The sequence below is a fragment of the Macaca nemestrina genome, chromosome 8 (assembly GCF_043159975.1).
Source record: "Macaca nemestrina isolate mMacNem1 chromosome 8, mMacNem.hap1, whole genome shotgun sequence".
NCBI lineage: Eukaryota > Metazoa > Chordata > Mammalia > Primates > Cercopithecidae > Macaca > Macaca nemestrina.
The window spans coordinates 125,650,549-125,665,126 of record NC_092132.1 but is presented as its reverse complement, the minus strand read 5'-3'; the positions used below and the strand labels follow the sequence as shown (position 1 = coordinate 125,665,126).

At 41.8% G+C, this 14,578-nt stretch overlaps 1 protein-coding gene across 3 annotated transcripts in view; it reads right to left on the bottom strand.

Moving 5' to 3' along the window:
- The window catches only part of LOC105481987 (integrator complex subunit 9), a 126,955-nt gene that overhangs the window by 29,106 nt on the left and 83,271 nt on the right, over nucleotides 1–14,578 (bottom strand). For all 3 annotated transcript variants that reach the window (XM_011741786.3, XM_071068447.1, XM_011741787.2), the window contains one exon: nucleotides 770–881. In XM_011741786.3, the coding sequence (XP_011740088.1) occupies nucleotides 770–881 (112 nt within the window). The remainder of the gene's footprint in view (nucleotides 1–769; nucleotides 882–14,578) is intronic.

The following is a 14,578-nucleotide window of genomic DNA, read 5'->3' as shown; positions in this document are numbered from 1 at the left end:
GTTCCAGACCAGCCTGGCCAACATGGTGAAACCCTGTCTCTATGAAAAATACAAAAATTAGCCAGGTGTGGTGGCACATGCCTGTAGTCCCAGATACTCAGAAGGCTGAGGCAGGAGAATCACTTGAACCCAGGAGACGGAGGTTGCAGTGAGCCAAGATCATGCCACTGCACTCCAGCCTGGGTGACAGAGCAAGACTCTGTCTCAAAAACAAACAAACAAACAAACAAACAAACATACATATATATATATATCTGTTCACTGTATTGCTGTTGTGAGTTCAAAGTGTAACACTCTTTTCTGTGCTATTATTTGCAAAGATGTACTGCCTCCCTTCTTTGACAACTGCTACCCTGTAAGCACTCCTTCCCGCATTATTGTAAAATAGTATATTTATTATTATTATTATTATTTTTTTGAGATGGAGTCTCGCTCTGTCACCCAGGCTGGATTGCAGTGGCCGGATCTCAGCTCACTGCAAGCTCCGCCTCCCGGGTTCACGCCATTCTCCTGCCTCAGCCTCCCGAGTAGCTGGGACTACAGGCGTCCGCCACATCGCCCGGCTAGTTTTTTGTATTTTTTAGTAGAGACGGGGTTTCACCGTGTTAGCCAGGATGGTCTCGATCTCCTGACCTCGTGATCCACCCGTCTCGGCCTCCCAAAGTGCTGGGATTACAGGCTTGAGCCACCGCGCCCGGCCAGTATATTTATTATTGTAAAATAAATGCAAGATAGAGCATCCAACGTAAGATGAGAGATGGTTGCACACCTAGGTTGCTGCAGAATTCTCCCACCATGCCATCTGGGTTTGCAGTGGGGATCTGGGTAAGCCCTGTCAGGACAAGAACATCGCTGTTTTTGAGAGAAGCTTGGTCCATGGGCTGAAAAAGAACACAGAAATATGGTTGGTAATTTTAAAAGGAGCATTACCTGCAAATAGTGAAAGAATAAGAGAACACAGACATTGCTCTTTCTATGTTGAACCCATCATCGAGTTCTCTTACGTTCTCTAAGGAATAGTCTGTCCTTAACCACTGGCTGCCTAAGTTGGGTGGGGACTGATGGCAGGAGGCAAGAGGAAGTTTTACGCAGGGATGAACAAGTTCTGTATCTTCACTGGGGCAGTGATTATATCAAAATTCAGTTTTACACATTTAAGAACTTTATGTTTCACCATATATACATTTTACCTCCATTAAAACAAGGTATCTTGTATTTCTGTAATGCTTTCTTCGTTTCAAAATGCTATCTCACATGTCATCAGTGGTTCTCAAACTTCATGTGAGTCAGAATCCCCTGGAGGGTGTGCTAAAACACGGATTGCTGGGTCCCTCCCAGAGTTTCAGATGCAGGTTGGGATGGGGCCTGAGAATCTGCATTTTCACATGTTCCCAGGAGATGCTGCCATTGCTGGCCTGGGGGATCACACTTTGAGAAGCATACATTATAGAATTTGATTCTTAAAATAACTCTGAAGCACAGGAAGTAAGCATACACTATGGGAATATGGAATTTGGGACTCAAAGAGGTAAGGAGATTTACACTAAATCCCAGTGGCATAGAAGTCATGAAGAACCCTGGATTGGGAACTAGAAGGTCAAATCTACTCCCAATTCCATGACCAGCCTCATGACCTCAGTCATGGCTCTGAGCTGAGTTTCCTATAAAATGGGGCTATTTCTTGACCCATCTCCCTTAGATGACTTCTGTAAGTCTCATAGGTTAACATCCATGATCTTGTGAACTAGGAACTCCCAGGGCACACTACTATGTGATTCTTAGGATGCTGTGTTTTTATTTTTACTCACCACAGCTTGAATTTAATTTTGATTGTTTTCCAATCATTTCAAAAAATATTACCCTTTCTAAATAAATTAGGATTAAAATAAGAAACCAAAATGAGGGCCCATGGATTAAGAAGCTGGAGAGCTCACAGGAGACCTCATAAAGATTTCCATGTGAAATGCATCCTCTCCTCGTCTCCATTGAAAATACCCAGTGGATCATCAGAAGAAAAAAGCTAGCAACACAGTTTACTATGAAGGCCTATCCCTCTTTTTTCTGTCCCACCCAATTTCGCAATAAATAAAATTCCAAATAATAGCAAAGTCTCAACATCTGCATTGTGGTCTCCGAGGAGCTGTGCCTTGAGTATTTTCCTTTCACCTTCTATTATATATAAGCATGGATACATGAGCTTCATTATTTTTTAAATAACATAATTGTGGTCCTACGTTATAAGCAGCTTTATAACCTGAAAAACATTTACTATGAAAACAGAAAAAGGCCAGTGGTGAAGACAGCTATATGTGAATAGCTTCTATTTTCTATTTGCACAAGTATATTCACACAAGTATGTAAGAGTGTTTTCTCTGCTTGGGCAGAACTCATCTATTTGTACTTCTCCAACAAATACATATGCATCCATTGTTTCCAGAGAAGAGAGGAAGGTAAGTACAGGACAGCGATTCTTAGCAGATGTGTAAGGGGCCTCAGATGATTTCTCATGTGCGAGTATCAACTGGAAAGAAACCAGAATGGTGACAAAGGAACCAAGCATCAATGGGTAGCAGTTAGCTTAAAATGGCAACCATTTTATATAGACCTTGTTAGAATGAACCAATAATGATCCCGAGGGCTGAAGGGAGATGAGGGACTTTAGAGGATCCAGGAACCTTCTGAAATGGTATATACAATTCTGTGTGTGCCTGTGTATACTTTTCTTTTTTCTTCTCATCTCGGCTCACCACAACCTCCACCTCCCGGGTTCAAGCGATCTCCTGCCTCAGCCTCCTGAGTAGCTGGGATTACAGGTGCTCACCACCAAGCCCAGGTAACTTCTGTATTTTTAGTAGGGAAAATTTTCACCATGTTGGCCAGGCTGGTCTTGTACTCCTGACCTCAAGCGATCTTCCTGCTTTGGTCTCCCAAAGTGCTGGGATTACAGTCATGAGCCACAATGCCCAGCCTCTGTGTATACTTTTCCATAAATTTAACTGGGTGGTGAAATGGGGCCATGATCCTAAAAAGATGAAGAACTGCTAATCCACACTTGAGCTCAGACATTTGAGGCTGCAGTGAGCTATGTGTGTACCACTGTGCTTTGGCCTGGCCGGCATTGCAAGACTGTCTCCCTCTCAAACAAAACAAAAGAACTACCGATCCAGATAAAAACATGTAACACAGGCAGGGCTCGGTGGCTCACGCCTGTAATCCCAGCACTTTAGGAGGCCGAGGCAGGTGGACCACAAGGTCAGGCACTGGAGACCAGCCCGGCCAACATAGTGAAACTCCGTCTCTACTAAAAATACAAATAATTAACTAGGCGTGGTGGCGGGTGCCTATAATCCCAGCTACTCGGGAGGCTGAGGCAGGAGAATTGCTTGAACCCGGGAGGTGGAGGTTGCAGTGAGCTGAGATCACGCCATTGCACTCTAGCCTGGGCAACAAGAGCAAAACTCCGTCTCAAACAAAACAAAACATGTAACACAGAGCAAACTCTGCAAACATCTCTGAAACTTGGCCATCAGCATCTTCCTCTGAATATTAAAGGACCGCCAACACACAAACAGAGGCAGTGCTACAGTACGAATGTCGCCGAGTGGGAACCATTTTAAGATACCTCATGATCAGGTCAGACTGGATGTTTGTAATTTTAGCCCTTAACTCAGAGACATTTCTCGTTGATTCCCAGGGCTACTGTGATGAAGCAGGCTTAAAAGGCTTTTAGTGACACTCTCCAAAGCAAGCTGACACCTCAAACATCTCCATTTCACCACCAAAGGGCAAATGTATAGATTACTGGTGTCAATGACCACTCACTGAGTGCTGCAAACGGGAACATTTTGTTCAAACACACACACAAAGAAAAAGCCATCTTGTCCAAGTACCAACTTAAAATACCTTACAAAGTTGAAAGTCATAAACAAGTGATTCTTCTTTTTGGTCACTTTGCAAGCCAGGGACCCCTGGCCAGCGACGCCCCACTCGGGCCTCACTCAGCCACGCTGGTGTGCCCCAGCTTACCTGTTACTGCTTATACCTGTGTTCAGTGGTGTCCGAGCTCTTGTACAGCGCCCAAGAAGAATGAGAATACACTGAACATTAAAGGGCGAGGAGGGTGAAGAAGAATTTTATTGAGCGATGGAACAGCTCTTAGAAGAGAGGGGATGTGGGGGGTGGTCCCCCACCCCTGCAGTTGGGTGGTTCTCTCCTATTATTGACTGAGGCTGGGGTCTTACAAGCAGAGGATGCACAGTGCATGCTGATTGGTTAGTATGTAAAAAAGGTTAAAGCAAAGACACCAATAAAAGGTGAGTATCACAGTGTAGAAAACTAAGTAGGAAAGGGTAGGTATATGTAAAATAGGTGAAGGGTGGGGATCAATCAGGGGAAAGCGCACCAAACAGAAAGATAAATTCTCAATCCGAGTCCGAAGATTTAACTTGTAGCTTGGCTTTCAGGCTTTAAACCGTCTTTGGCTTGGAGGTGTGGTTTCACTGGGTACCCATCCTATCTGCCCAGGCATTTGGCTGCCTCCTGTTGCTCTCACAAACTTGAGGAATAATATTTTCATAAACCCCAAGCCTAAGAGAGCTGTGGCCATGGTGTCGGGCCTCTGATGCTTCATTTAGATTGAACACTTGGCACAAGGCATGAGAAGAAGACCTGGTCCCTAGAAGCTTATAATCCAGTTGAAGAAAACATTTATGCATAATTTTAGAAAAAGGATTTTTCAAAAAGCCACAGAAAGTATAACGCAAATTTTCAGAGTTTGCACTGAGTATACAGATGCCAAGAGGAATGCAGACTAGCAAGCTGCACCAGGCCAGGTGAGGTCAGTAACACATGGCTTTTGGCAGATGATGTTTTGCTCCAGTTTTCTTTTCTTCCTTGGCTAAGGAACTTAAGACTCAATTTCAACAGCCTGGGTCACTCACTGCCTTTGGAACATCTCCCGGACATCTCTCCCTTCCCCAATACCAAGTTGTCCCTTTAACATGTGCCCTGGGGCTTCTAATACTTTCTATCTCAGCACTGATCACTCCAAACTGAAAGTACTATTTACTTGTCTGTGTCCCCCACAGGACTCTGAAGCTCCGTGAAGGCAAGTACTTTGTTTCCCTGTTGCCTAGCAAAATGCCTGGCATACAGCATATGCTAAACAAACATTTGCTGAATAGATGAATAAATAAAAAGAACGTGGTCTGGTAGGAAATGTGAGAATTTCACACTGGGAAAGAGTGCAGTGGGAGTCAGGAAGGTGAGAGGAAGCATGACCACTGCAGGATGGAGAGTGTACTCTGGGCTAGAGAAAGGAGTTGAGTAAAGAGAGTGCAATTGGTAAAGGACCAAAGTGGTCAGGATCATGCCCACTGACAGAGTGGGCAGTGAGGAGTCAACCTTCTGAAGCAGCAAATGACATTCTGGTAACAGCAATTACAGGAGATTTTGCTAAAGGAGGTAGGTGAGAGCAAACAGAGAACATTTTTAAGGCCCCTATAGCAGTCCAGACAGAGAGAAACAAATTATGTCATGGCAGGTGAGGAGATGGAAGCACCAGATCCACTTGACTGATCACCTGCACCCTGGAGAAAAGTTCTGCATGTACACATCTTCGCCCACTATTACCACTTCTGTAAATTTCATGTTTCTCCTATAGCCTAGCTTACTCTGTTCCCCAAAGTAGGGGTTTAGGAAATATCACTAACTACAGGAGGTAATGAATGAACAACTAAACAAATGCACCATAAATGGTATACTTTATTTCTGAGAGAAGGAAACATTCTGCAGAGAGAAGCTGTATAGCCAGATAAGACAAATAAGATAGAAAGCATGGAAAGAAACAGGTGGAGAGCCAGTAAATTGTCCGGTCTCCCCCTCCTTGCTTTGTGGGACCTACCTCCAACCAATCCATGGACCATTAGTAGCTCAGCTTACCTGCCGCCCTAGCCCCCAAATATATTACGCTTAATTTTTACTGTAGAGCTTCCAGATCAGGGCATAGTATTGCAGAAACAGCATAACATTTGGGGAAATTCAGGGGGAAGAAAACATTACAAAAAACAAAACAAACCTACCTAGCAACTGCCTTAGTTCTTAAAAATTTGATTTGGCTGGGCATGGTGGCTCATGCCTTTAATCCTAGAACTTTGGGAGGTCGAGGCAGGTGGATCACTTGAGCCCAGGAGTTTGAAACCAGCCTGGGCAACAGGGCAAAACCCCATCTCTACAAAAAATACAAAAAAATTAGCTGGCATGGTGGTGTGCGCCTATACCTCTAGCTACTCAAGAGGCTGAGATGGGAGGATCTCTTAGGCCCAGGAGGCAGAAGTTGCAGTGAACTGAGATCATGCCCTTGCCCTCCAGCCTGAGTGACAGAGTAAGACCCTGTCTCAAAACAAACAAACAAACAAAAAACAAAAAAAACCCCAAAAACAAAAAACCTGATTCAAGAAATCCAAATTTAAGATATTTTCTTTAGATTTAAGAGAAGAAACTACATTACTGCCAGTCTTTGTTATTTATTTCTTATTTATTTTTGAGACAGAATCTTGCTCTATTGCTCAGACTGGAGTGCAGTGGCATGACCTCAGCTCACTGCCTTGGGCTCAAGCGAGACTCCCACCTCAGCTTCCCAAGTAGCTGGGACCACAGGTGCATGCCACCATGGCCAGCTAAGTTTTGTATTTTTTGTAGAGATGGAGTTTTACCATGTTGCCCAGCCTGGTCTCAAACTCCTGGGCTCAAGCAATCCTCCTGCCTCGACCTCCTAAAGTGCTGGGATTACAGGCGCAAGTCACCAGGCCCAACCAGTGCCAGAGTCTTTAAGACCTCAAGAAAATGAGCCAATAGGAGCATTCCCCTGACCTTCAAAGGGAAAAGGATCATGAAGTACAGGTGTGGGAATTGTGCCAGCTCTAGGAGACCTTCTCATAGGCCAACCACCATCTTCCAACCCCATGGATAAGAAGGAATTCCCACAGTGAAGAATAAAACATCGTAAGCTCAGGGAATGACTGGGTGGAAAATGCCAATTCATTTTCTTTTATTTCATTTCTTTTTTTTTTTTTGAGACGGAGTCTCGCTCTGCCGCCCAGGCTGGAGTGTAGTGGCCGGATCTCAGCTCACTGCAAGCTCCGCCTCCTGGGTTTTATGCCATTCTCCTGCCTCAGCCTCCCGAGTAGCTGAGACTACAGGCGCCCGCCACCTCGCCCGGCTAATTTTTTGTATTTTTTTCTTTTTAGTAGAGACGGGGTTTCACCCCGTCTTAGCCAGGATGGTCGCGATCTCCTGACCTCGTGATCCGCCCGTCTCGGCCTCCCAAAGTGCTGGGATTACAGGCTTGAGCCACCGTGCCCGGCCCTTTTATTTCATTTCTTAAACAAATTCTTTCCAAAATTCTAAGCCAGAGATTCTTAACCTGAAAAATAACAATGGGCTTCTGAGGACTCCATAAACTCAGGGTCTCCAGAAATAAAAAGCGAAGTCTGTGTCAATGTGCATAAATGTTTTATTACTTTTTTTGGAGTACTTCTCATCAGATTATTACTATCAGGCTTTTGGTTAATGACCCACAAAATGTTAAGAACCACTGCCTGAAGGCAGACATCCCCCTGTGGAACCCTTGCTTTCAAATCATCTCTCCTCCCCTTCTCCCTCAAAGACCCAGGAGCCTTAGAAACTAGGGAACCACGTGTCTTAGCTTCAAGGCCAAAAGTTAAGTGGGAAGGAAACAGCCCACTGACTGGCTGTGCCTGGTTTTCCAAATTTATTCCTGGCCAGAGACCAAGGTGTTGGAGAGTCTTCAAGGCCTTCAGGTAACAGCTAAAGGGGTAGGATGGGTACCTTTCCAGGTCTGTTTTGTGGTCAGAAGGATGAGAAAAGATCAAAACAATAAACAACTAAACCTAAACACAAATGAAAACATACTGCCAAGAGTAACAACAAAATACTCTACCGTGCCCAACAATTTTCCATACTTCAAATCTTAGCCTGGTAAGGACATCAGTGTCACATTCTATTATAGATAAGTTTCTAAAACTAACCAGACCAGGCGTGGTGGCTCATGCCTGTAATCCCACCACTTTGGGAGGCTGAGATGGGTGAATCGCTTGAGCCCAAGAGTTCAAGACCAGCCTGGGCAATATGGTAAAACCTTGTTTCTAAAAAAAAAAAAAAAAAATTAGCCAGATGTGCTGGCGCACTGTAGTCCCAGCTACTTGGGAGGCTGAGGTGGGAGGATCATCTGAGCCTGGAGAGTTTAAGGTTGCAGTGAGCCATGATCACGCCACTGCACTCCAACCTGGGCAACAGAGTGAGACTGTCTCAAAAATAAATAAATAAATTATAAAACTAAGCCCTAATGTCTAGGTATATGTAGCTTTTGCTATACTATGCTGGGGAGTTTCACATCTAAAACTCAAGTCTACCCCTGAAGTCAGGCAGAGTAGCCAAGAAGCTATTGAAATAATATGACTATTACGTTGCCTTTTCAAACCAACATAATACAAAATGTAGTATTCAAATACAGGTTCAAAAGTCACAAGCAAATCCATTCATTTGATTTCCACAGTCAGAAAGGCTGCGACTTCAATTATCAAAAGTGCTTGCTAGTTATTGCCAATACATTTATGGGATCTTTCCAACAGGTGCTGCTTGTGTTGTTCTATTAGTATTATTTTTAAACTGTGTCCTGGGCCCTCTTTCTGGGCAGACTATACAACTGTTTGAAATAAGTTTTTTTCAGGAAAAAAGTTTTAAACCATTTCAATGTCCAACAGTGAGAAAGAGTTAAACATTTCATGGTATATCCACGGGACAGAGCACTAGACAGATATCATATGTCATGTGGTAGAATCCATGATGACCTAAGTAAAGTTCACTACACAGTTCATCAGAAAGAGCAGAAAAGCAGGCTGCAAATAGCTCTTAATGTTAGGATTCATACAATTTTTATCTTTTCTCTGAGATTTTTGTATTTTCCAAAATTACTACAATAAATACAAATTAAAATTTTCTAATCAGAAATAGAAGAAAATAATATTATTTCAAAATAAGACATCTACTATGACTCCTGACAAGACCACACATGGGCATGAGCTGCTGGCATGCTCCTAGAATCTATTTTTATTTTTATTTATTTATTTTGAGACAGGGTCTCACTTTGTGGTCCAGGCTGAAGCACACTGGTGCGGCCACAGCTCACTGCAGCCTCAACCTCCCTAACTCAAGTGATCCTCCCACGTGAGCATCCCGAGTAGCTGGGACCACAGGCATGTGCCACCACGCCCAGCTTCTTTTTTGATTTTTTGTAGAGATGGGTCCCACTATGTTGCCCAAGCTGGTGTCGAACATCCTGAGCTCAAGCAATCCTCCCACCTTGGCCTCCCAAGGTGTTGGGATTATAGGCGTGAGCCAATGTGCTCTGCCACACTCCCAGAATCTAAACTGAAAGGACAGAGGTGCTCAGAAGCAAAGGCAGCTGACAAATGTGAGAAACTAAATCATAAATTCCTGGGGAATAAATTCCTGGGGAAACTAGGGGCCTTGGAATGAGGACAAAAGGGCAGGCAATAGCTTCTACTGCGGGTGGAGGAGAGGTTGCGCAAAAACCCTTTGTCCTTTTTTCTTTCCTCCATATTACAGTTGGCAGATTGTGGCCGGTTCAACCCCCACTCTGTGAGGAAGGAAATGCCAGAACAGCGGGATGAAGGTTCACAGAACACTAAGCCACTCCTTGGTTGTTCCCTCACACCACAAGGGCAAAGTGGTGACAAGTCAGGGAGACACTCAGGAGAAACAATGTCTGAAGCACAGATATGAGAGGAGGGGCCCTGAGGGTCAAGCAAGGAGAGCTTGCAGGGAATCAAACAAGACCACCAAGGAAGGCAGCATCTACTAAACATTGTGAGCTAAAATCTATCTCCACAGGGAGAATTAGTGAACCACAGTAGGAATATATGTATTACAATATCCCAAAAAATATACAGAGGGAGATTAAAATGAGCAAGTGTAAGGAGAAACATCTAGAAATACTGTGAACAAAAGTATGTTTGTGTGAGGAGCAGCATGAATATGGCCAAGAACGAATTCAGGAGCTGGAAGATTTTTTTCAGGAGGCTTCATGAAGTAGATGGGAAATATATAAGAAAAAAGACATGCAATACACAAAAGTGTCAGTATCTATATACTAGAAATTCCATAAAAAGAAAAAGAAAATCAGCCAGGAGTAAGTAATTTAAAATATGACTAAGAAGTTTTTTAAGTTAAAGGAAACTGGAAGATCTCACAGACACTATATTAACAGGAAAAACACACATTGAAGAGAAATCATTGTAAAACATACAAATATTAAAGTGAAAATTCTAAAAGCAGATCCCATATAACGGAACACAAATCTAAATGCCTTCAGAGTTCTTAACAACAACAAGTGATACAAGTGGAAAATGAAGTCGTATTTCCAAAGCTTTATCCTATCAAAGTTTTTTTGCCTTTGATTTTTAATCCATCCAAGCTATCATTTAAATGTGAGAAAAAATTAAAGACACTCTTAATAATCAAGGCCTCATAGGCTTACCACTTCAAGATCCTCTAGATTCCTTCCCATTCCTCAAGTATTCCTGGAAGAATAAAAGTCAATCTAGCAGGATGTTATGAGATCCTGCATATGGAAAGTAAGGTTGAAGAACTTACAATGTATCTCAATGAAGATCACTGTTGTTGCAATAAGGAATACATTCACCACCCTATGTGTATTCTAAACGACCCAGAACTAAAATTCTAGATGGTTTCACCATAGTCAGCATGGGGTATGGTGTGCAAAGGAAGAGAGAAAGATGGGGGAGACAAGAGGACAGTGTGGCTTTGGGAGGAAACATACAGATACTGGTAAGTAAGATAGTCACAGAAAAAATAAACTAAGAAATACCTCAGAAGAATAAAAATAAAATGTGTATTTTCACATATACAGAAGGAAATTTACCCTTCTAAAGGAAGGCAAGAAAAGACTAGGAAAAGAACGAACTAAAAACATGAAAGAAGATGGCAAAACTACAACAGCCATCACAAGAAATACAAACAGGCTCACCAACCAAGAGACACTAGATTAAAAAAAAAAATCCCGGCCAAGCACGGTGGCTCATGCCTGTAATCCCAGCACTTTGGGAGGTCAAAGGTGAACTGATCGCTTGAGCCCAGGAGTTTGAGACCAGCCTGGGCAATATAGGAAGATCCTGTCTCTACAAAAAGTACAAAAATTATCCAGGCATGGTGACATGTGCCTGTAGTCCCAGCTACTTTGGAGGCTGAGGCAGGAGGACTGCTTGAATTGCAGAGGCAGAGGCTGCAGTGAGTTGAGACCACACCACTGTACTCTAGCCTGGGCGACACAGCAAGACCTTGTCTCAGAAACAAACAAACAAACAAACAAAAACCAAACCAAACCTGGGAAAAAGCCTCTTGGCTTTTAATGCAGTTTTTATAGAGAAAAAAAAGAAAGCATCGAAGCATCCTGATAAAAAGAATAACTGATTGATAAAATATAATGATCATGAATATATGGACTCCTGAGTATACAGCATAGAAATATTAAAAACTAAAAATTGGTAAAACTACAGTGAGAAATAATCAACAACTAACACACCCTTTTCAGAAATCAGTAGCTAAGCAAAGATATGACTTGAATGATGCAAAACACTCAAATACATATAGAAATATTTTACCCAACAGTGAATACACATTCTTTTCCAAGACACGTAGAGAACATTTACAAAAATAGATTGTGCTTCAAAGGAAGCCTAATCAAATTTCAGTCCATCAGGATATGTTTATTATAATGCAAAAGATTAGACTCTTGAAACATAGGCTTAAAAAAATTTCCTCTAATCCTATGTCTAATCAGACTGGATGGACTAGAAACAATTATACTGTAAAATAACCTTTGGTTATTTAAATCATGAACATTATAAAGAATATTATGACATACTTAGAGATGAATGACAAAGCACTGCGTATCAAAAATGTAACAGAGTAAAATTATACTAAGATACAAACTGGTTGCTTTAAATACATTTGTGGAAAAGCAAACACTGAAACGCACTTAGTAAAAACAGTAAATCTGAAGTAAAGAAGGAAGGAAGGAAATAAAGGGCAGAACAAAGGATGAAAATACAACCAAAACAATTAAAAGCAAAAACTTATTTTTTGAATAAAATCAATAATATAGACAATCTTCTGGCAAGTCTGATCAAGAAGATGATGAAAATAAAATTTAGAATGAAAACAGACTTACACAAAAAGGTTAAACAAATAAAAGAGGATTATAAATAGTTCTATACCTATGATTTTGAAAACCTAGGCAAAAAGGACAAATCTCTGCCAGAATTCTGGCACAATTTTGGCCCAGAAAACGTAGTTCAGTAGTGGTCATCCAGATCCAGACAGTTTTATGGAACATTTGACCAAACTTTCAGGAAAAGATAATCGCTACCTCATATATTTTTTTCTGACATTAGAAAAAGAGGGAAAGGCTCCCAAATCACCTTATGAGATGAACATACCTTGGTTTCTGACAAACAAAGGTAGTATAAGAAAATAATGTATGGGCCCATTTTTCACCTATGACTATAGATTATAAACTTCAATAAAATACTCACCAACTCATTCCTGGAGAGTATTTTAAAAATAATAGATTGTAATCAAGCAAGATTTATCCCAGGAATACTGGATGGTTGAACGTGAGCAAAGCTAACACTGCAATTCACTACACTAATGGTCTCCAAGGAGAGAAATCAAAGTTGATCGCACATGCTCAACAGCATTTGATAAAGTATAACACTTATATCTGACTTTTAAAAAATCAGAAAGCTGGGGATAAAGGAGACACTCCTTAGCTTGACAAATAAAAATGGTGTAGTAAGCACAATGTTTAACGAAGAAACTACAAAAGCTTTCCTTTTACAGTCTTATACAAGACAAGGATGTCCACTATCATCACTGCTGTGCAATACAGTATTATAGGGCTCAGTCACAAGATAAGAAAAATAAAAGATACAAAGGTTAGAAGAGAGGTGAGAAAACTGTTACTTCATTGCAAGATAATATCAATAGATAAATATCAGAATTAAGAGAATTCAGCATGGTTGCTAAATATCAAATCCATTAAAAAATTAATACTGAGACCTCATGCTCAGTAAAGGCTAGTTCTCTTCCTTCTCCATTTGGGAGGCTGCACTCTTTGGCCTCAATTTTCCTTTAACTCTCCAACCATTCTTACACAAGACTATTTTTTCTTCCTTCCACTGTCTGTTGGTAAAAGTTCCCTATGGCTCAGTCTTTGGCCCTCGGCCCTTTATCTAGATTTTTTTTTTTTTTTTTTTTGAGACAGAGTCTCTCTCTGTTGCCCAGGCTGCAGTGCAATAGTGCGATCTCCGCTCACTGCAACCTCCACCTCCCAGATTCAAGCGATTCTCCTGCTTCAGCCTCCTGAGTAGTTGGGATTACAGGTGAACACCACCACACCGGTTAATTTTTGTATTTTTAGTAGAGATGGGGTTTCACCATGTTGGCCAGGCTGGTCTTGAACTCCTGACCTTGTGATCTGCCTGCCTTGGTCTCCCAAAGTGTTGGGATTACAGGCATGAGCAATCATGCTAAGTTAGATTTTTAAAATGTGACAACTCTCCAGTCTGTCTCCAGACTTGCCTCCACATCCCAGTTCCAGCCCCATATTTCCATTTGTCTAATGTTCTTAAATTCACATTCATGAAACCTACTACCCTCTTCTGCAACAAATGGCCCTCTGCCAACTCTTCCTTGTTAACTGGATTAGTGGCCATTAACACCATTCTCAATGTCATGCAGACATAAGATCTCTAATTTTTATTCTTTCTTTTCTGAAGACAGTGGGCATTCAACAAATATTTCTTGCATTAAAGACCTGCCAATGTTTTAACTCTTTTCTCCATTCTTACTGCCTTCAGGCTTAATCCAAAGCCTTATTTCTCTATGTTTATCAGAATTCTACAGCAGCCTGTGATATTCTTCCTAGTTAGTAAAGATTCTACTCAAATAGACCAGGGGTTAGCAAAGTTTGCTGTAACATTTAAAGTAGAATTCTGCCATTATAACCTTTTTTTTTTTTTTTTTTTGAGACAGGGTCTTGCTCTGTTGCCCAGGCTAGAGTACAAATGGCACAAACATGGCTCACTGCAGCCTCAACCTCCCAGGCTGAAGCAATCCTCATGCCTCAGCCTCCTGAGTAACTGGGACCACAGGCGTATGCCACCACACCTGGCTTCTTTTTTTTAAACTTTTTGTAGACATGGGGTCTTGCCATGTTGCCCAGGCTGGTCTTGAATTCCTGGGCTCAATCATCTTGCCTTGGCCTCCCAAAATGCTGTGATTACAGGCATGAGCCACCCTGTCCAGCCTATGGTGTATATTGAGCCATAAACATTCCATAAACAAACGGGTGTGGCTGTACTTCAACAAAATATTATATGCCAAAATAGGTGGCATGCCACATTTAGTGCCCAGGCCACAGTTTGCTAACTGTGCAATTAGACTATCAAGTTTT